This window comes from Armigeres subalbatus, chromosome 3, assembly GCF_024139115.2.
Source record: "Armigeres subalbatus isolate Guangzhou_Male chromosome 3, GZ_Asu_2, whole genome shotgun sequence".
NCBI lineage: Eukaryota > Metazoa > Arthropoda > Insecta > Diptera > Culicidae > Armigeres > Armigeres subalbatus.
The window spans coordinates 430,098,078-430,121,474 of record NC_085141.1 but is presented as its reverse complement, the minus strand read 5'-3'; the positions used below and the strand labels follow the sequence as shown (position 1 = coordinate 430,121,474).

The 23,397-nt window shown below is 38.0% G+C and overlaps 1 protein-coding gene across 5 annotated transcripts in view; it reads left to right on the top strand.

The window, feature by feature from the left end:
* Positions 1-23,397, top strand: part of LOC134227552 (sister chromatid cohesion protein PDS5 homolog B-B) — a 65,361-nt gene that overhangs the window by 3,209 nt on the left and 38,755 nt on the right. For 4 of the 5 annotated variants that reach the window (XM_062709125.1, XM_062709124.1, XM_062709126.1 and 1 more), the window contains exons 4-5: positions 7,874-9,571; positions 9,672-9,808. In XM_062709125.1, the coding sequence (XP_062565109.1) occupies positions 7,874-9,571; positions 9,672-9,808 (1,835 nt within the window). Of the gene's footprint in view, positions 1-7,873; positions 9,572-9,671; positions 9,809-11,093; positions 11,230-23,397 lie in introns of those variants that run through there. The other variant, XM_062709128.1, reaches the window with a different exon arrangement.

Sequence of the window (23,397 nt, the reverse complement as noted above, 5' to 3'; positions counted from 1 at the left end):
ACAGTAATTAATTTTTATGTAATTACTAGCAAACCCGACGAACTTTGTTTTGCCTAAAATTGATTTATTCTCTGATTAGTTTTCGCGTGTTGCAGAAATTTCTGTTTCATTTGTATGGGAGCCCCTCTTTCCAAAGCGGGAGGGGTCTCGAACCTTTTTAAGAACCTTCCCCGGCCCCAAAAACCTCTACATACAAATTTTCACGCCGATCGGTTCAGTAGTTTCGGAGTCTTAAGGTTCAGATAGACAGAAATCCATTTTTATGTATATAGATATATAGATATACTAGCAGACCCGACGAACTTCGTTTCGCCTAAAAGTGATTTAATCTCTGATTGATTCGCGAGTTGTGTGTGTGTGTTTGTCATCCTCTATCCCTCACCCAACTGGGGGTGTTGGTCAAGTAGTACTACGAATAATTTGATCATATCTCATGCTCCGTAATGGTGCCCTTTATGTTACGAAGACTAGTACTACAAAAAGATCCACCCTGAAGCAAGAAGTTACTTCAGGAAGTGTAGGGAACGGGATGTACTAGTAATTCATAACAGGTACAGCAAAACTTCACAAGGACGCCCTTATTCGTACTAACTACTCAGGGAATAGAAGGTCGAGAAGAGCCACCGTTGCTAACTAAAGCGTGAACCGGATACCTGGGACTCCCACAATATCCGCGGCGATAGTAACAAACGATGCCCTGTACGTATTTAGTGTTCAATTTTCAATTTTTAAATTTACAAGGAAATGAAAGAAAGAAAGGAAAGAATTGGAACGTGCTCACCAATTTATCCATAATCAAAATAGCTCCAGATTGAACAGGACGCATCAGGAATATCCGAGACGATGACATGATAACAATGCGTTTAGGACCTCTTTTCTTCTATCGGAAGTGGCCCCATATAACCAACTGTGGCCGATTTGGCAGCTTCAAAGGTTCGATCGGAGTTCGTAGCTATGGAAGTTTCTGTAGCCGTTGTGGCTGTTGTGGCTTCCGCAGTCAAATCGGTTCAGCTTAGTTCAGCTCCAGCTTTAAAACTGGTAAAAATAAACATCCTCTACAAGTAAATTAAAAATAGGGCTTATCAGTGATTTTAATTAACATGCGAATCAGACAATAAATATGATGAAGAACAGCTAGTTTAATGCATACCATGATTTGTTTGGATTGATGAAAATGAATTCATGATTTTGGAGTCATAAAAATAAATACATGAATAAAATTGATGTAAAGAGTATACGGAAAATATTTAATGTATATATTTACAAAATGAATGAGAATTACATTTGTATGAGAAATAAAATGAGAACGTAAATAATACAGTAATGTCCCGATTTTTGGGTGATAAAATAGAAAATGTGACAAAATCGTAAAAAATCAATTTTTAATTCATTTTACAAATATGTACCAGTGGCAAAATGCGTGTACGGTTCCAGTATTTTCTTCTCAAAAAGCTTACAAAATCCTGGAGAGGCACTTAGAGATGATTCACAATTAACCACAAGCGGTGAAAGTTATTTCATGAAAATCATTGTTGTTTGTATTATTTACGGTATTGTATTATTTACGAAAATAAAAAGAACGACTGAAATTTTTAAAAAAATGGGGTTGTAAAATCGGGTCGAAAACTTGATAAAATCAGGGTAGACACAACCGGGTCAACACTATATTGCGAAGATGATGATTTATTTGACTTCAAAGAATATTGCGAATTAAATGTATATTAGGAGTAAAATGACCGTGAAACGATTCGAACAACATGGACAATGTAAACAAGAAAACAAAATTGTTCACTGAATTAATTAGCAAGATTAAAAAGTGCGCAGAACAATTTATAATAGATGTAAACGATATATATACAAAAATATGCATTTGTTTAAATGTATTTGCACTAATTAAGGGTGCTACTGAATAATATATTCTGGTTCCTGTTTCCTACATACTATTTTATTTAACTTTTTGAAAAATTGTACATAATTACACAATTTATAATAGAAAGTATTGTGCATAATAATCATGTAAAACTGTATTGAAAAACATGATCCCGGCTCGTTACTCTTCACGACAAATGAGCCTTCCAAATAAATAATAGATTAAAATCAGTAAAAAAGTAAATTAAACACTGGTTGATTAGAATTTTTAAGTTGGACTTCGACCTTAGACTGTTGTAAAAAACAATAAGTAGCCATTCGTTCAATTTGAGCATACAATGTTTACTTTCAGATTTAGTACCATCATAGTTACTTGGTAGTATTTGACACATTATTTGTGAATTTGAAGCATAAATCAATGTTTGAAGGGTCGTATTAGCAAAGGGTCGTACACTTATTACGTAAGCAATTTTTCTGGGTTTTTCGACCCCCCTCCCCCCTTGTAAGATTTTTTTCATACAAATGATTTTTTATTTATATGGAGCGTAAGATATTGACCGACCGCCCCTCCCCCCATAAGTGCTTACGTAATATGTGTACGGCCCCTAACCTTGATGCTGAAACTATCCAATTTCTAAATTTATACTTAATAAAATGACTGTCAAGTTGCTTTGAATAAATAAGTATAAAGCAAGTGAACATCTTCACAGTGATGCTGTGAACTTGTGAAATTCATACCAAAACGTTAAGCGAATTTTCCAAAATAAATCATACTAGTTTTTCAGATTTCTTAAGAGTATTCGAAATTGAAAAAAATATATAGGCATATAAAATTAAACAAATTAATATAGGAAATACTCACCTGCAATTCCGTAGCACTAATCGCCGTCCTACCAGTTCAAACTTACCATAACAGCTTAACATATCCTGTCCATGAGAATGTCTGACCGGTTCGTGCTCCTAAATTCAATGCCAAAACTACCCGTTTCTGATGCTTCGGCATCTCGTCCATTGTCACTTGATCCAGAACTTGTAATTGAATATTTCCTCAGTTGTTAAGATGTCAGCAAAAAATCAGGATCGTCTTTCAGAATCATCGTCAGTGCCATACCATACAGGGCGGCCGGCCGATAGTTAAACCTTGCTTGCTTGATGAAAAACTTGAATAGCTTCTTGACTGATTCTTGTATTTTTGTAGTCTTGGCTTGTACAACTTGAAATTTTGTTGAAATGTGTAAGTTTTTTATATTAAATTTTGACATAATTTTTCACGTCTTCTTTCGATCATGGCAAACTTCGTTTTTTTCACAACGAACCATTTGGCAGAGTTGTAGAAAAACCTTCGCACTCATCTCTGATTGATTCGCGAGTTATTTAGAAATTCCTAGTTCATTTGTATGGAAGCCCCCCTTTCCAAAGAGGGGAGGGATCTCAAACCATCTTAAGAACCTTCCCCGGCCCCAAAAACCTCTGTATTCAAATTTTCACACCAATCGGTCCAGTAGTTTCCGAGTCTTTTACAAATTTTTTGATGGGCCGCCCTCTTATTGGGTTCTATTTGATGCCCTGATGCTCTGGACAAAATTTCAGCAAAATCGGTCAACGGTTGGGCTGTGCTAAACTCGTTGGAAGTTTATATGGAAAAATGTATGCAGAAACATCCAAAAACAGTGATTTGCAGTTGGACGGCACAATTTACGATCAAGAACCATAATACTCATTCAGTTCTTGTAGAATTAAATACAGAATGTTAGGCTGAAAATCGCGAGAAGATTAGAGTTTGTTAGGCAAAGATATTAGAATTTGAAGTGAAATACCTTCATTCTCTCTTCATTCCTTAAGATTTTAAAATTCTTTAGTTCAATACAAATCGACGTAGGGGCAATATGAACATACGGGGCAATATGAGCCACCCTCAATTTGAGCTTATTGACAAGTTTTATCAGAAAAAATATTTTAAGCTCTTTTTAGTTGAATGTATTCAACCGTCTAAGACGAGTTTAGTACTCTCCATTTAATTTCATCAATTATTTTGATATCTTTGCAGATACGTATTTCGACCACAACTGTGTGGTCGTTTTCAGTGTCTCGTACTTCAATGTCAAGTACGAGATACTGAAGACGAGCACACAGTAGTGGTCGAAATACGTATTTGCAAAGATATCAAAATAATTGGTGGAATCAAATGAAGAGTACTAAACTCGTCTTAGACGGTTGAAGTTTTTTTTTTATTGTCTTTATTAATGAGGTTTTCGGCCCTTGACCGGTTCACCTCATACGGTTGAAGTTTTATCATGTCTTATCTTTATAAGAATGCTCCACATATGCCTCAATGTGGAAAACGCATTAAAATTCAATTTAAACATGAAAATACACTTGAAAATGTAAATTGGCAGATTTATTAGGGTAAATTCGGTTGAGATGCCGCGGCGGTATAGATGCCGCACTTCAGAGATCGGGTAGAACAGACTTGATTCATTGGCGCAAATGTATGTGAAAGTGTGTCTTTTGTAGCAAAAACAAAAACGTAAATAGTAACTGCTTATTCTTATCAGCCATAAAAGTAATATGACTGTTACACACTTTTATTTATGCCGCGGAGGCCGTATAATTTCTAACGCTATTTTTAACAAAGATGTTTCGAACGGTTTTGCGAAAATTTTTACGAAACGTTTGTAGGTTATGTTTTAAGCAGTTTACGTTTTTAGTCAAAATTATAGATAGTGGAATATATAGATAAGCGAAGATAAATCCACTGTCTCCAAACGAACTGTCAAACGTGTCTCCAAACGAGCATGACGTCACGATTTCAATGGAAACGTTAAGGGCTGTGACGTCATATGCGCGTGTGCACGGGCAAAAAAATCGACTCAGCCATGCTTTCGCTCATCTATAGATTCTACTATCTATAGTCAAAATTATAGTGATGTGGCGTCTATCCCTTACAATCGGTATAGACGCCTCGAAAAAATCAGGGTGATATGCCGCACCTATAGATAGTAGAATCTATAGATGAGCGAAAGCATGGCTGAGTCGATTTTTTTGCCCGTGCACTCGCGCGTATGACGTCACAGCCCTTAACGTTTCCATTGAAATCGTGACGTCATGCTCGTTTGGAGACACGTTTGACAGTTCGTTTGGAGACAGAGGATTTATCTTCGCTCATCTATATATTCCACTATCTATAGCCGCACCTAACTACTATCAGCACTTTAATGAGATATTATTTTTGAGTGGAAAAATCATGTGAAATACAAAGACCAAGATATTGCAAGGGGTTACGAGGAAAAATCTGCCCATTCATTTAATTTATTTAGTCTACATTTTAACAGATAACACTGAATCAACAATTTGAAGCCACAATACACGGTTCGAGGCCGCATCTTGCCATCCTCGGATACGCCCCACCGTATATTAATAGAAAGCGAAATAAACATAAAGCAAACATTGGTCGCTAAGGAAACGCTAGTGATATTTTTTTTATCGTTTTCAATATGAAAAAGCAAACATTGACTAATGACTAATGAACTAAAATTGATTATTTTTCAAAAGTAATAAATTGGACATAAATGGTAATAGTCCAGACATTAGTTTTAATGAATCAACAATGAGAAATGTGTTTTTTTTTGTAAAACTTGTGGCAAAAAAAATCCTTAGGGTGGCCAAATTGCCCCCCCTTTCCCCTACGTTTATTAGACTGGGTAAAATTGTACTATGCCTAGGGCTGCTAGCTGCAGGTCTCTTAGATGAACACAATCAATAAATCAAATAGTATTACTGTTTTTCTCATTAGTGTGATAGATACTATAATAATCAATAGCAGTACAGAGTATATAGTGAAGTGCTTTCCCTTGTCATAAGACGAGCTTGTACAATCCCATTGAATTCTACCACTTAATTGTATCTTGACAGATACGTATTTCGACCTCAACAGTAAGGCCGTCTTCAGTGTCTCGTACTTGACTCGACTTGAAGAAAATGATCGCAGCTTACACTATTTATACTATGCGTAGGTATAATAATTTATCTAGGTACTTATCTTACTACGGTGCTTATTTCTACTCGCTTGTTGCGCTTAATGCTTAGGTATAAACTTGAAGAGCCAGGAGCTACCATTTCCTTGATCTTTATTCAACAACCGCGTTTGTATCTGTCGGTAGATTTCCAAGCTCTCAGCAACATCAAGTTTCCACGGAGAAGAGACATTTCTTAAAATTTTAATATTTGATGTCGTAATTGAATGATTTTCCTGATACACATGTTCAGCTACCTTAGGGGCGATTTTTTTTTTTTTTTATTTCTTTATTAAGGTGTTTTTTTAATCTACAGACTAAGTTCAACACCGGGAGCCTTAGGGGCGATTCAAATATGACGTCCACTACTTTTTGGGATTTCTAGACCCCCCCCTCTGTCACGCTTTTTTGTATACCTAGTACATGCACTGTCGCAAAATCTTAGACCCCCTCCCCCCCTAAAAGCTGTGACATCATTTTTGAACGACCCCTTAGACCTAAACTCATAATTTAATCCCTTATCAGTTTCCCTCTTAGCCTTACTTACTTCTGCAATATGTTCTTTGAACCTTACATCTAACGATCGTTTTGTTTGACCTACATATACTTTATCACACTGTGAACAATTAATTTGATAAACCCCGGCCTTATTTAACATTTCTACTCTAACATTTGTGGAGCCCAACGGTGTCTTCAGTTAATTGCTTCTGCTGGAGAATACTAAATCGATGGCAAAATTCCTCAGTCGATGGTGCAGCTGGTGGGTGATGTGTTGATCATAGGGGACCGATATCCTCTTCAGTGGTTCATCGATCGGTGTCAGTGTTGTCAGTTCGTTTTTCCGTAGGTTTCTCTGCTTCTTGTTGATGATTGCTTGTATTGTTCTTTCCTTGTATCCGTTGATCTTCGCTGTTTCCATGATGTGTTGTAGCTCGTTCGTTTTTCCTTCTTCGCTCAGGGGGATCGTCTGCATCCTGTGGATCATGTTATGAAAAGCTGCCATTTTATGCTGATACGAATGATTTGATGTGTATGGGATGACTCTCATGGTGTTGGTGGGCTTCCTGTAGATTTCGAAGTTTAATGTTGCATTTGTTCCCTTGATAACCAGTAGATCCAAGAAAGGTAATTTACCTTCCTTTTCCTCCTCGTGGGTGAATTTGATGTCTTTATGCACATTGTTTATCGCTTCCAAAATCCTGGGTAGATCTTTCCGGTTGATAATGCTGAAAATGTCGTCTACGTATCTCCACCATTTCTCGGGTAGTACTCCTTGTTCCTCTAGGTTGTCCTCCATATTCGCCATGAATAATTCGCACAAAAACGGTGATAGCGGATTTCCCATAGGTGCACCCTTCGTTTGTTTGTAGAAGCTTCCTCGGAATGTAAAGTAGTTCTCATTCATGCATAATCTTGTAAGCTTGAGATACATCATTACTTTTCCTCGCCATGCTGTATCCGTCCGTTGTTTTAGTAACCAATCCTCCAAAAGGTTCAGAGCATCCTTCACTGGAACGCTTGGGAACAATGCCGCTACGTCGAATGATACCATGATGTCCTCTTCTCCGATGTTTCCTGATTCCAATATCCTCTTGGTGAACTCCTGGGTGTTTACAACTGATCTGCTGGGGAACGGCTTCGGCATACGTTGGAACTCCTTGACTAACCACTTGGCCAAGTTTTGTGTAGGAGATCCCACTGATGAAACTATTTCTCGCATCTCCGTACCTGGCTTGTGTATCTTTGGTAGTCCTTTGATCCTTGGTAACACAGGGTTCGTCATTTGTCATTTGTGCTTTGTTATGCATCTTAAACATCTAGTGATCACCATCACTGTCAAATATCAGAGATGCATTTAGGCCAATATCATGTTTCAGGATATTTTATTGCATCATCTATGTATTACTACAGTAGAGACTAAACATTATTTGTAGCGAATTATTAGATATATTTACATTCACATATATGTTTTGAATTTCCCGTTTCCACAGGTACGCCAACATGATTCCGATGAAACAGTTCGTTATGAGGTGGTCATGGCAATAGTCGAAACTGCCAAACGAGACTTTCAAATTGTGTCCGAGTCTGAAGACCTTCTTGAGTTTGTAAAGGAGCGCACATTGGACAAAAAATACAAAATCCGCAAAGAAGCGATGAATGGGCTTGCAATGATCTATAAGAAATATCTCAGCGACAGTAATGTACCAGAAGCGACAAAGAAAGCAGTAAATTGGATCAAGGATAAAATACTACACGGTTACTATATGACTGGCATTGAAGACAGATTACTCGTAGAACGTCTTTTGATCACTTGTTTGGTCCCGTATCAACTACCGGCAGAAGATCGGATGAAGAAATTGTACCAGCTATTGGGAACAATAGATGAAAATGCAACCAAAGCATTCATTGAGTTACAGAAAAATCAACTGAAGGTGAGGCGAAGTGTGGCCGAGTGGATCAAACTGCATCGAATCAAAGATATTACTGCCAACATACAGAAGGATATGAATGCAAAATGTGCCAATATCGCCAAACAACTTCCTGAACCAGTTAAAGCTGGAGAATTTTTGTTGAAATTTAGCACTCAGATGCGGAAAGACCCTAAACTGATCTCTGAAATGGAAACTATTTTGAAACGAGATGTAACCTGCAAGGAATGTGCAGATACAATGGCTGTCGTCCTAAAGAAACTAGGACAACCCATTATGACGAACACGTATTACAATACGGTAAAAATGCTACTGGAACGCATTGCCTCTGTAATGGTTGACAAACAGTCCATTGGGATATTAATTGAACTCATACAAGAGTGTATGAATGGCTCAGAAGTTGTCGATGAGGTCAGTCTACCTTCAGAATCGGCTGGAGAGCGTGGTCTAAAACTCCTAACAGTGTTGGCATACGTATTCTCCGCCCACTTCCAGCACGAGGAAATTCTTCGTCATATGATCGGTTTGTTGAACTTCGACGAAGAATACGTCGCTCCATATGTACTGAAAGCATTCACTTATCTTGGACGGTACAAACCACTTGTTGAGTCTCATGTTGAAATATTGAAGGAGCTTGGCCCGATATGCAAGGAATTTGCGGTGGCTGGCTCACCTAAACAAGCTAAGCATGCAATTCGATGCATGTTTGTAAACACTCAGTCAAATGATCCGAACATCGATCTCAGTGTTGACATTTTCCCAGAAATCGTAGAATCGTTCAAGCTAACTTTGAATCCGGAAAACGAACATTATCGTACAGCGATTGTCAGTCTTGGTCACATTGCTTACAATTTGCCAGACAAATTTCACGTACAAGTTAAAAACATTATCTCGCGGAAAATTGTCAAAGAACTATTGGTGAAAGAAACCTCCAATAGCAGATCTGACGTGCCTACCACTGATTGGTGTGACGAGGATATGCTACCAGAAGAAACTCGTTGCAAAGTGGAAGGATTAAAAACAATGGCGCGCTGGTTACTTGGCCTTAAGAAGGATGTATTGTCTGCCCAGAAAACCTTCCGAATGTTGAATGCATTTATTAGTAAGAAAGGAGATCTCCTTGAACAAGGGACTCTGTCGTCGGCTGAAAAATCCTGGTTGCGGTTGAGTGCGGGTAAAGCAATGCTCAAAATTTGCGAGCAAAAGGGTGTTGGAGATCAATATATAGTAGAACAGTTTTATAATCTTTCACAACTCATGGTGAGTAATAATTGGATACAATAACCTTATATTTAACATAAGCTTACTTTTTAAATTTTAAACCGTGAAAATATATTTAAATTTAATTTCTCATTAACAGTGCGATCCAGTTACTGAAGTACGCGATATCTTTGTCAGAAAATTGCACAAAGGATTAAACAAAGGCATTCCTCATAAATGTCTGCCGTTGGATTTTATGGGCTATTACGTATTAGCAGGACGAGAAACTGACAGAAAGTAAGTACATATATATTAGAATGGTTCAAACAATCGACTTTGCTCCACCACGCTCATTTGATTCTTTCTCATGTTCTGAGTGTCATCCTGACGAAAACCAAATCTTAAATTATCGTTCCAATAATTGAATCATTTGTTTGAGAAACTGCAAGTCCATTTTACACAATTTCGAGAAAACAGCACAAAACTGATAAGAAAATTATTTTGAGCTTTTAGTGGAATGCCTTCACTTGTCATAAGACGAGTTTATACAATCCCATTGAATTCCACCACTTAATTGTATCTTGACAGATACGTATTTCGACTTCAACAGTAAGGCCGTCTTCAGTGTCTCGTACTTGACTCGACTTAGTCGAGTCGACCAAGTCGAGTCAAGTACGAGACGCTGAAGACGGCCTTACTGTTGAGGTCGAAATACGTATCTGTCAAGACAAGATACAATTAAGTGGTGGAATTCAATGGGATTGTATAAACTCGTCTTATGACAAATGAACAAAAAATTGTTTTTGAACAAATTAGCAACGATACAGATACAGATCAATAGTTTTTGGCAAAACTCAACAACCCGGGGCGAAACGAAACGAAACCAAACGAAAAAAAATTCATACATCCTGAAAAAAAAATTTTTTTCGTTTTTTTTTTGCCAGAATACCGCCAGCGTGGGTGTCATTGGGCCAAAATGTGGTATGCTCCAAATGAATGTTACAAAGCTCTAGTACCGTGATGTGCCCTAATTTCGCGCGCGCCCTAACTTCGCGCATTATAATATCATTTATTTTTTTCAATTTTTAGGTACCAGTTAAAATTGAAAAATCTGGAGGATTACAAAATATCATTGTTGTTGAATGTTTTTCACGAAAAAAAATTGAAAACAAACTTGGTTTAGTACACCAAATAAAATTATTTCAATTTGATCCTCCCATCGACCGCCATATTTGCTTGTGCTTAGCACAGCGACGAAGAACATGACCCAAGTAAACAAATGATTTTACTGTACAAAACTGGCTACCTTTTGGAAATATTTGAATCCATTATGCTCTGTTGGATATGTTTATTCGTCATTACTATTGAAAAGTGTAAAATTTTATGTATTTTGTGTTTATTTAAACTTTTGCTTTGTGAGCGAAATTAGGTATATGAGAGTAATTATGGTGCCTAATTTCGTTTATTGTTGTTGCGTAGTTTCATTTGCAACATTCTAATGAAATAAAAGCAATATAATACACAGGACAACTGAATAGAATCCGAAAAGTTCATTCCCATACGCTTTTTATCTAATTTTTAGGCGGATAACCACCGACATCGACTAATGTTGACTTGAAAAATCTTATAGATCAGTGCCTGCAATAGCTACCAAATCTAATTTGTAAAATGATGCTAAAATGTGCGATGGGTAAAATGATGCTAAACTTAAGATAAAACTACAGCAGCTTTTTCGATAATGTATATAATATTGAAGATGTCTTGAATAAAACACATATTTGAAGCTGTCCTATGTCTAGAATATTTAAACTTTTTTTATACACCAGCTAAACATTGCTCATACAATGCCTTTTTGCCTTTCTCGTACAACTAAGTTGTACCGAAAGGCTATCATTTCGCTCCGAAAACGAACTTTTTATAGAAGCCTCTGAGAACCATAGTATTATATACCAATCGACTCAGCTCGATGAGCTGAGCACATGTCTGTCTGTCCGTGTGTATGTATGTGTGTATGTGTGTGTGTATGTGTGTGCACAAAAGCTATAAAAAATATTAGACAACTTTTCGTATAGTAATCCTTAACCGATTTTCTCGCAACAAGTTTCATTAGACAGGGGACAAAGCCTTGTTGATCACTATTGAATTTTATAACGATCGGTCATTGCGTTTCAAAGTTATGAAGAAAATGGTACATCGGAACATATAAACCCCATGTAAGGTTGGTGTCTTAACTAAATGCGAGAAAGGCACCACCAACGCTAGGTGGATCAATCTGGGTTTTTCTTAAAATATAGTTTATATTTTAGAAGCAAACGATATTTTAGGAATTATGACTTGTGTCAACTAAAATGCATGAAGTAAAATCTAAGCAAAGCTCCAGGGTCAAAATATAGGCACATACCATTTCGACTAAAGAATGGGTCACTGACGGCTGTCTGATACCGTTATCTGCATATTTTGACCAATGGATGCATGCTTCTATTAGTTAATTGATTATATTTCATCAAACCAATAACGATATTCAATTCTAAACATGAGCGAAGTTAGGAACACTTTTGCGCGAAATTAGGAACTATCCTATTTTCTTGCGCGAAATAAGAAGCATACAACGGTCTCGGATTCATACTCCAATTTTTTTTAAATAGCAGCAAAATTTGCAAGTAACATTTTTTTGAGAACCTAGAATCCTTCTACTACGTGATGCAGTAGCAAATGTTTCCAAATGGCCATTACATGTTTTTTAATGAACGTTTTAACTTTGTCAGATCTTAAGTGCGCGAAATTAGGGTACTTCACGGTAGTTAACAATGGAATCAAATTTTAATTAGTTTGGTACAAGCTTGAACAATGAATTTATCACTGTGTGGGGAAAAAAAAAAGATATTTTAGTTACTAGATAAAGATTGTCGCTTCGGTTCCCTTTGTTCTGCTGTCCGAAACATGTGTGGTACATACCTGTCAAATCGTATGGATTTTCCTTCTTTGACATTTAGCTCCCCTATCCTCGCCAGCAAAAGATGTTCCGGACAGCGACGACAGCGACAATCTTTATCTAGTAACTAAAATATCTTTTGGAAAAAATAATAAATGAGGGAAAAGCTATATGTTGTTTAAAATTGGCACATTCTCACCCCTTACACTGCCGTTCTACACATAATTGTCCCATGTTACGTTTCATGGATAAAATCAAACTCGAGTCCACAGAGAAACAGACGTCTCACTTAGAATAAATTGCAATCAAAATCATCGTCACGAAAATAGTGTCGCCCAATGCTAAAATCCCGGTGAGTGGCCAAGCGGCAACCAGATGGCGGTAGTGTTCAAACGTCAAAAACAAGCAAAATCGATGAAAGCGCCATCGGTGGCCGATTGACCACCTACAAAAAGTTAAATAAACCGTTAAAAAGGTGTACGATGGAACATATGTTGAGTGAGACGTCTGTTTCTCTGTGTCGAGTCAATTTTTGAATCAAAATCGAAATAAACTTAAAAGTGACAGTTCAAAAATTTCCAGATAACCCTGCTCGCAGAGCAAGATTACTTTTGACAGATATTGAATCATTTTTGATAGATGTTTTGTTGGTCTTGTTGGGTAGCACCAGCCATTCTTATGAGCGGGGGAATGAATACGCATCATTTTTGTAATAAAGCAACCATAATTATTGAATCAATTAAAATTATGTCATTCAAATAATATTCGCCTATCATAATGTGCTCTAATTTCAATCAGCAAAATACAGCGCCCAATGCCGTCGTTTGTATTAAATAGCAGGATAATGGTTTTGCGCTTGCTGATTGAAACTAGGGCATATCACGATTATAGTTTTTCGGGAGAGACGGATCTTATTTATTCTTTTAGTTATTGTACATTTTTATTCTAAGGGCATCTTTAGTAGAGTTATAAATTGTATGGGAGTTAGGAAATGTAATTGAAACTGTAAAAATGCCATCTTCAACAGACGTTATAGTTTCAAAAATTCGAACAGTTTCGTCGGGAAATTTATAACTGGAATACTGCTCAGTTGTATTTTTGCACGAATTTGCAACAGAATTTACTCGAGTTTTATTTCGTTCAAAACAATAGAAGATGACGTCATCAGCTACAAAAAATACTATTTCATCGACATCATAACAGTTTGACATTTGAATTGGCCTCGGAAGATTATTTTTACGTTTTCCAGTATAAAACATGTGCAGCTTATAACTGCTACTGAAGATGCATTTCTTGTTTTATATCTTTGACAGTTATAAAAAGTAAAACTCGGGAAATAAATATAACTATAACTGTAACATTACTAAAGATGCCCTAAGGCTACAAAATGCCAGAAGCAATAACGTTTCTTCCCCATCGGTTCATGGACGGTTGTTTACATTTTTCGTTGCCCTTGTTTTTCTACTTTCGGGCGGAAATTAATTTATTAATTTTATTAATTTCTTTTTTTTGCCGTATTGTTGAACACAAGAGCAGGGTTGTAAATATTCGGCAGCACTGGATGAAGGTGATGTTTTTTATATCATTTTTACCCTTCTTACACCCTAAGAAGGGTATAAAGATCGCTTGAAAAACCGACTTTTTATCCGAGGCTCGGAGACCCAAGTCGTATATACCAATCAACTCAGCTCGACGAACTGAGCACATGTATGTATGTGTGTGTGTGTGCGTGTGTGCGTGTGTGCGTATGTGTGTGCGTTACAAAAATCTCACATCAAGATCTCAGCCGTCCGTGGACCGATTTGCACGATTTTAACACTAAACGAAAGCTATGACTTTGTCATTGTACGAGTTCAATTTTTTTTGCAATCGGACATTTGGTTCCAGAGATATGTGAGAAATACGAACATGAAGTGCATTTTCAGAAAACTAACATAATAATGTCACATGAATATCTCAGCCGTCTATAAACCAATTTGCATGATTTTATCTTTAAACGAAAGCTATGATTTTGCCATTAAACCCATTGTATTTTGTTTTTGCAATTAGACATTGGGTTCCGGAGATATCTCTGAAATACGAACATAAAGCATTAGACGTATCAACTTCACACATTGGTAAAATATGTCCCAACAAGATCTCAATCGTCCTTGGACCGATTTGTGCGATTTTATCTTTAAACGAAAGCTATGTTTTTGTCATTGGACTCATTAATTTTTTTCTGCAATCGGAAATTCGGTTTCAGAGATATCTGTGAAATACGAATATGAGACATATTTTCAGACTACTAATGAAGAATTGTCACACCAATATCTCAGCCGTCTATGACCCGATTTGAACTCTTTTGGGCTTAAACAGAAGCTGTAATATTGCCATTTAAGGCGGCAAATCAAATCTGCAGCCTTTTTATATTTAAAAAAAAAAATTGTTAAATTTTCAGAAATATCCCTTTTTACCCTTCTTACATCCTAAGAAGGGTATAAAGATCGCTTGAAAAACCGACTTTTTATCCGAGGCTCGGAGACCCAAGTCGTATATACCAATCAACTCAGCTCGACGAACTGAGCACATGTATGTATGTGTGTGTGTGTGTGCGTGTGTGCGTGTGTGCGTATGTGTGTGCGTTACAAAAATGTCACATCAAGATCTCAGCCGTCCGTGGACCGATTTGCACGATTTTAACACTAAACGAAAGCTATGACTTTGTCATTGTACAAGTTCAATTTTTTTTTTGCAATCGGACATTTGGTTCCAGAGATATGTGAGAAATACGAACATGAAGTGTATTTTCAGAAAACTAACAAAATAATGTCACATGAATATCTCAGCCGTCTGTAAACCAATTTGCATGATTTTATCTTTAAACGAAAGCTATGACTTTTCCATTGAACCCATTGTATTTTGTTTTTGCAATTAGACATTGGGTTCCGGAGATATCTGTGAAATACGAATATGAGACATATTTTCAGACTACTGATGAAGAATTGTCACACCAATGTCTATGACCCGATTTGAACTCTTTTGGGCTTAAACAGAAGCTGTAATATTGCCATTTAAGGCAGCAAATCAAATCTGCAGTCTTCTTGTATTTTTTAAAAATTGTTAAAATTCCAGAAATATCCCTTTTACCCTTCTTACACCCTAAGAAGGGTATAAAGATCGCTTGAAAAACCGACTTTTTATCCGAGGCTCGGAGACCCAAGTCGTATATACCAATCAACTCAGCTCGACGAATTGAGCACATGTATGTATGTGTGTGTGTGTGCGTGTGTGCGTGTGTGCGTATGTGTGTGCGTTACAAAAATCTCACATCAAGATCTCAGCCGTCCGTGGACCGATTTGCACGATTTTAACACTAAACGAAAGCTATGACTTTGTCATTGTACAAGTTCAATTTTTTTTGCAATCGGACATTTGGTTCCAGAGATATGTGAGAAATACGAACATGAAGTGCATTTTCAGAAAACTAACATAATAATGTCACATGAATATCTCAGCCGTCTGTAAACCAATTTGCATGATTTTATCTTTAAACGAAAGCTATGATTTTGCCATTAAACCCATTGTATTTTGTTTTTGCAATCGGAAATTCGGTTTCAGAGATATCTGTGAAATACGAATATGAGACATATTTTCAGACTACTGATGAAGAATTGTCACACCAATATCTCAGCCGTCTATGACCCGATTTGAACTCTTTTGGGCTTAAACAGAAGCTGTAATATTGCCATTTAAGGCAGCAAATCAAATCTGCAGTCTTCTTGTATTTTTTAAAAATTGTTAAAATTCCAGAAATATCCCTTTTTACCCTTCTTACACCCTAAGAAGGGTATAAAGATCGCTTGAAAAACCGATTTTTTATCCGAGGCTCGGAGACCCAAGTCGTATATACCAATCAACTCAGCTCGACGAACTGAGCACATGTATGTATGTGTGTGTGTGTGTGCGTGTGTGCGTATGTGTGTGCGTTACAAAAATCTCACATCAAGATCTCAGCCGTCCGTGGACCGATTTGCACGATTTTAACAATAAACGAAAGCTATGACTTTGTCATTGTACGAGTTCAATTTTTTTTGCAATCGGACATTTGGTTCCAGAGATATGTGAGAAATACGAACATGAAGTGCATTTTCAGAAAACTAACATAATAATGTCACATGAATATCTCAGCCGTCTGTAAACCAATTTGCATGATTTTATCTTTAAACGAAAGCTATGACTTTGCCATTGAACCCATTGTATTTTGTTTTTGCAATTAGACATTGGGTTCCGGAGATATCTGTGAAATACGAATATGAGACATATTTTCAGACTACTGATGAAGAATTGTCACACCAATGTCTATGACCCGATTTGAACTCTTTTGGGCTTAAACAGAAGCTGTAATATTGCCATTTAAGGCAGCAAATCAAATCTGCAGTCTTCTTGTATTTTTTAAAAATTGTTAAAATTCCAGAAATATCCCTTTTTTATTTTGAAATCGATAAAAGCACGATAATATCAGTTATTTTATATTCAATTGAAGGCCATTTCCATAGAAATTGTAATATGCACTGGGCGCACACAACCATTCAAAAGTGCAAGAAGGGTTGCGTTCACTGTAGGTGGATTAAGTCGGGTTTTTTATTTTGAAATCGATAAAAGCATGATAATATCAGTTATTTTATATTCAATTGATGGCCATTTCCATAGAAATTGTAATATGCACTGGGCGCACACAACCATTCAAAAGTGCAAGAAGGGTTGCGTTCACTGTAGGTGGATTAAGTCGGGTTTTTTATTTTCTTCCTGCTTTGAAATCAACCTCACATTCCCGGAGAGGCAGAAAAGTAAACAACAGAACTCACATCACCCTCTGCGCCGCGAAGATGAAATTTACCACAGCAAAATCTACACATTCACCCAGCACATTGAAAAAATTCACCACGCGTTTAAATGGGCCACTCACAGTCATACGGTAAGGCGCGAACTGAGCAGCCTGTCAGAGCGACTTGCGAGTGGCTGAATGCGAAATTGAATGGTCGGTGTTGGAAATGATTTTTCGGCTGCACCCAGTCGCACTCACCACGGCGGCGATGAAGGCAACTGCAGATTATACTGAGATCCATGTTTTTCACTGCATTGACTGTGAAATATTTCTACCCTGCACAAGAGTATGGTTTTGTTCAGATTCATCGATTTCAAATAAGTACGTGGATACCAGCTTCCAAATGACAGCTGACTGCGGTGGATACAGGGCCGGATTTAGCCGGAAGGGGGCCCTGGGGCCGACAGTTTGTGGGGGCCCCAAAATGTACAAAAAAGGTTGGTTTTGGTACATAAGAAATGTGGGGGCCCGGGGCCATGGCCCCCCGGACCCCCCCTACATCCGGCCCTGTCGATACTGTATGTCTTGAATATCTTGATGCATATGTCCAAAGCTTTGAGAAAACTTGGCTACTTGTAAGAAACCACATTATTCCATTCTGTAAAACTTGTCGGGTTTTTCCAATCTGTACCGTGAATAATGATGAAAGGAGCAGACGAAATTCCTCTGTAACGAAATCCTTTAAACAGATGGGCTAGAGTTGATTCTGGATCAAATAGCTGCTGTACATGGAGCACTACACCTTCCTGTGCTTCACTGTTGGAGGGCTTTCACCGTTTCTTGCCCGGACACTTAATGTGTGCACGAGGTAGTATGTGGGCGAGCAGAGCAACAATTACATAGTTCCGAGCATCTAAAAATCAAAATAGAATTAGTGTTACTGAGAATATCGTTTCATTGTGATTATTAAAATATCTTCTGTGGTGAAGTGAAAGCTCATTCAGTTGGAAAAAATGTGTTTAAAGATGTTTTAATTAAAATGTTGTCTAGAATAGAAAGATTTTTGTACACTGGGGTGCTAAACTAAAAATCAATATTACCGACAATGACAATGTTTAAATTGAACTCTTACCGTTTGTACTGGAAGTGTTGGGATGGCTGGGATCGTTTCCGATTGAAGGCTCAGATGCATCTAGGTTTGGCTGAGAAATGTGATGGCCCACCTCCTTGTAGTTGGCGTTCCTGTCATACAAGCGGCCTTTTTCTTGTTTGCTAATGCGCTTTCTCCTTCCCGAGCTGTCTGTCACGAATGTTGGTTGATACCATGTTTCCTGCCAAAACATTGTTATTTCGCAAAGCAGAAAATAAATCTAAATAAAAAAATATTACCTGTGGCTCACCCGGAAAAAATTGTTCCAGTTCCTTGGCTCTTTCGATCAACTCCAACGACAGTTGGGAGAATCTGTTTTTCTTATTTGTTTGTTTATTATCCAACTGACAATGATTGTCTCAATGAATATGACTTATTCTATTCTTAATCTATTTGGTAACGTCCGGCGGTACGGAAAACTTCTAGTAGTCGTTGTCGAAACACGTCAGCAGAAACATTGTAGTCAAAGTATGTAAAAAAATTAAATTGATGGCAGATTGCACGGACGTGCTCGCTCAAAGCATAATTTCTGCTTCTCGATTCCAGAAAAAGAAAGTTACGATGATGAAGCGGTCTTTCGGGTGCGCATATTTGAATTTGGGCCAGCACAATTTGGGCCAGGACAATCGATATCACCTGTGAGCAATTTTCCTGCAAACGTTGCTTGAGCGAATCTTCTTCTCACGATTTTCAAAAGACGACAGCGCTCCTCGTACGGTGTCAAATTCCATTGGTCACGCCAACCAATAAAGCGTAGTGCACAGCGCACAAATATTTTTTGAACGGCTTCTATTTGAGCAATCCAATTGGCTTGAAAAGGACACCACACAATAGCATTGGATTCCAATAAAGATCTCACAATGGAACAATAGAGAGACCTGAGGCACTTCGGATCAGCGGTTTTGAACATAAGTTGACGATTAGCTCTGGTCACGATATCGTTATAGTGGACACAGAATGTGAGGGTACTGTCCAGGAAAAACCCAAGGTCTTTAACTTGCTGATCCCGAAGAAGAGTCTGTCCATCGAGGACGTAGTCGAATGTGAATGGCTGATTTTCCGATAAAACGAGATAATGTTGCATTTTTCGATACTTAGTCTTAAGCTATCAGTACACTGTGTGTCATAATGACAAATATTTGTCAAGTAAGCCTGATATCCATGTCGATTTCTAATCGGTTTGGTAGATGTCCAGATCAACTTGACAAATATTTGTCATTATGACAAACAGTGGACTGAGGGCTTTAGCAAATTTCTTGAGCACCACTCAGCAAAGATGTTTATCATGTTTTGTAAATAATAGCAGTCGGAGTAACATTTTACTATTTTGACTATTTTTGTGTCGTCTGCGAATAAGTAGCGGCATCCAGGAGGTAGCAACAGGGAGGCGTCATTTTAGAAGAGGCCCAAGATTACTGCCTTGCGGGACTCCAGAATTATTAACAAACAGTTGGGATTCCGAACAACCTATTTTTACGCTGACTGAGCGGTTTTGCAAGTAGGATCTAAACCAGTCTACGCTCCTTGAAGATGCTCCGAGTCTCTCCAGTTTGGCAAGCAGAATTCCGTGGTCAACTGTGTCGAACGCTGCCTTCAAATCCATGTATGCAGCATCAACCTGCCAACCCTAAGTCCATGCTCCGTAAGCAGGAGGAAGTAAACTGTATCAAATTCGTGGATACAGAACGCTTCCAGCTAGAATCCGTGCTGATATTTGTCGATGTAGTTTTTGCAACACCTAAATAGGCAATCATTGACTATTATTTCAAATAACTTGGAACAAGAGCACAAGGAAGTAATGCCCCGATAGTTTGCAATATCGCGTTTGTCTCCTTTTTTGTGGACCGGAAACATGAAGGAAAATTTCCAGTGTGTCGGGAACTCACTACGCTGAACTGACAGGTTAAATAGCATTGCTAATGGATTTGGCTCAAAACGTCTTTGCATAGCTTTAGCACGGATGCTGGTATTCCGTCGGGACCTGGAGCGAACGATAAGCTTCAATTTCTGCGTTGCTGCTATTACCATGTCAGCTGTAATGCGGGAAGTTCGAAGTTGAAGACATCGCCTGGCATATCAACGATTGCATCGTCCACTTGCACTTCAGATGCGGAAAATGCGTTGAAAACGCGTTGGAAATGACGTGCAAATAGATTGCATTTCTCGCGTTCATTGTTGGCCGTCGTGTCTCCTAGAAACATTGAGCATGGTAGTCCTGATTCTTTCCTCTTCTCGTTCACGAATGACCAGAATCTCTTGGGATTAGCACGAAGACTAGCTTCCGTTCGCTTCACGTACCGATTGTACAGGGAGTGGTTATAGTTACGGTAGCACTGGCTAGCAACATTTTGAGCTCGTCGATGGGATGGAGGAACGGAGGAGGTATCAATTCTTCAACCTCCTTGCGCTGAATTATTTGGAGCGTTTCAGTAGTGTAGACTATAGATCAGAGGGGCGACAACGTTTTTTTTCATATGGAGTTTGGCAAGTATGACAGTACCCTCTTATTTGGCGCATAAATTTATACTCCAATGTCAAAATGCCCATATACTATCATAAATTGTGGTGGTATTTGTAAAAAATTGTATTGTTTACCGTTTTTACAAGAGAGAGTGGTGTCGAAAGCACATATTGAATTAAAGATCGCAAAGAACAAAAATACATTAAATCCGTAAATATGTAGTGTTTTCACTTTATTCCTTACGCGAAATATGCAGATAAATAATTATGTTGGTAGAAGAAACTCTGTGCTAAGCAGAAACAGTTGTTTCTTGCATTATCCAAACATTGTGCGTTTCAGAACATTCTCACTCACTGCAGTGTTTATTTTTCATAGACTACGGCATAGTGTTAGTGCCGTCGGTATTCGCTCGATTGGTGGCAACAAACATTTGACAGCTTAGCACCCGCCTGCTATAGATAGTAGAATCTATAGATGAGCGAAAGTATGGCTGAGTCGATTTTTTTGCCTGTGCACACGCGCATATGACGTCACAGCCCTTAACGTTTCCATTGAAATCGTGACGTCATGCTCGTTTGGAGACACGTTTGACAGTTCGTTTGGAGACAGGGGATTTATCTTCGCTCATCTATATATTCCACTATCTATAGTGTAGACATTGACTATTAGAATGAAATATGATCAATGCAAAACATATGTATAGTTCAAGGAGTTCAAGACCATAAAAAAACTTACCGAGAAAACTTTCAATAATGGACTCAGATAGTCCGAAGCTATTGAGCAATTCAATAAAACGCACTTCCTCAACTGAAATTTTCTCAACATCCAATTCCTCGATAAGTGAATTATCCGACCCGAACATTTTGCAGTGAAAATAAAAACGTTTTACGACAGTAAACAAAGTGGCGGTGCCCAGCTTTACACACTGAAAAATCAAATTATTCGAATCTACAATGTTATCGATTGAAATAAACAAACTTTATATTCAGAACAAAGTGTATAATTGTTGTTTCAAAGATATACTTATTTGTTCATTACACTAGTAAAAGCAACAATTATTCAATATTGTTTTGAAAATAAAACATGATTAGTCCAACACAACTCTATTTTTGTAACAAATAGATTGCTGTTATTGAAAACAATAATTATTATAATTATTTTAAATATTCATATTTTCTGTGCGTGCAGGTATCAGAAAGTTGGCTCAGGCGGCGCGTTCCCCTTCAATTGGGAGATTTGTGTATCGCCCCTTCATTGCCTTTCTCTTCGTTTACCTGAAGGAAATTAGGGGGTAGAAATAGGAAATAGGGGGTGGAAATAGGAAAGGGATGATGGAAAAGGATGAAAAAGAGGAGAAACGTGTTGAACTTATAATATATAATCAATAAAAATCCCCGATAAAAAAAGCAAAAAAAAATAGTAAAGGGACGTGGTTTCCAAAGTAAGAAAGAACTGGAGAAATTCCGCCTCTGGTTGCAGCAGTTACTAAAGTGCTGTCAGTGCGTCAAGATCGGTTTCTATGCATAGTGTTGAAGACCGTTCCGGCCGTTGAAGAAGCAGAAAAGGAAATGGAACTAACGAAGAAAATACTGGAGCTAGAGAAAGGTGTTAGGTTTGGTGTCGAACTTTAGGTTTGTAAATGACTCGAGAGGCTTCCTTGAGTTCAGTAATCTAGTGGAGAATGTTGCAGTTATTATCGGATTATTTCAAGCCAGAAACCATGACGTGGAAACTGTCATTGGAAAACGGTTGCAAAATCTTCCAGATTATTTGCGTATGCAGTGGGGTTCGTTCCAGCAGGATTATCATGTACCTGTTCACAACATGGATGGCTTCTCGGCATGGGTACGTAAGCAGGTAGCAGTTGTTAAGAATGCTCACATAGGGCAAGAAGCTTCGGTACAGGAGAACACCAGACCAACACCAGTGCACAACAATATAAAGGCCTGCATGGTGTGTAAAACTGATGAGCATCAGATTGAAAAGTGCTATCTTTTCGTGAAAATGGACCTAAATCGACGCTGGGATATAGCACGGAAACACAGCCTATGTTTCCTATGCCTGACGAAACATAACTATGCCTGACGAAACATAAAAAGTGCACCAATACTGCGGTTTGTGGTTTGAGCAATTGTACGTCATCACAAACTATTGCACCACACGGAGTCTTCTAATTCCTTAGGAGTAGTTGTTGAGGATCGTACCCGTTCAGCTATTTTGAAGTACGTTCCCGTACAAGTGCGAGGTCCGAAGGATGTTTTATCAACTACTGCCTTTATTGACGACGGTAGCAGTTTGACTTTGATAGAGGCAGATGTAGCAGCTGCCTCCAAAAAGAATATTTATGACGAGAGCAGCCCTACCGCCCTACTTAGTCAAACTTAACCTACAACCAAGAAGCTGTTTTCAAATGCAATTTTTTTTTTCTCGTCTGTTTGAGCGATTCGCGTCGATGTGAGCGTGTATGTGTGTTCAAAAAATAGTGTGCGATGCGACCGCACACTTTTGCAGTCTCTTAAAATGCCCCACCCCGGAC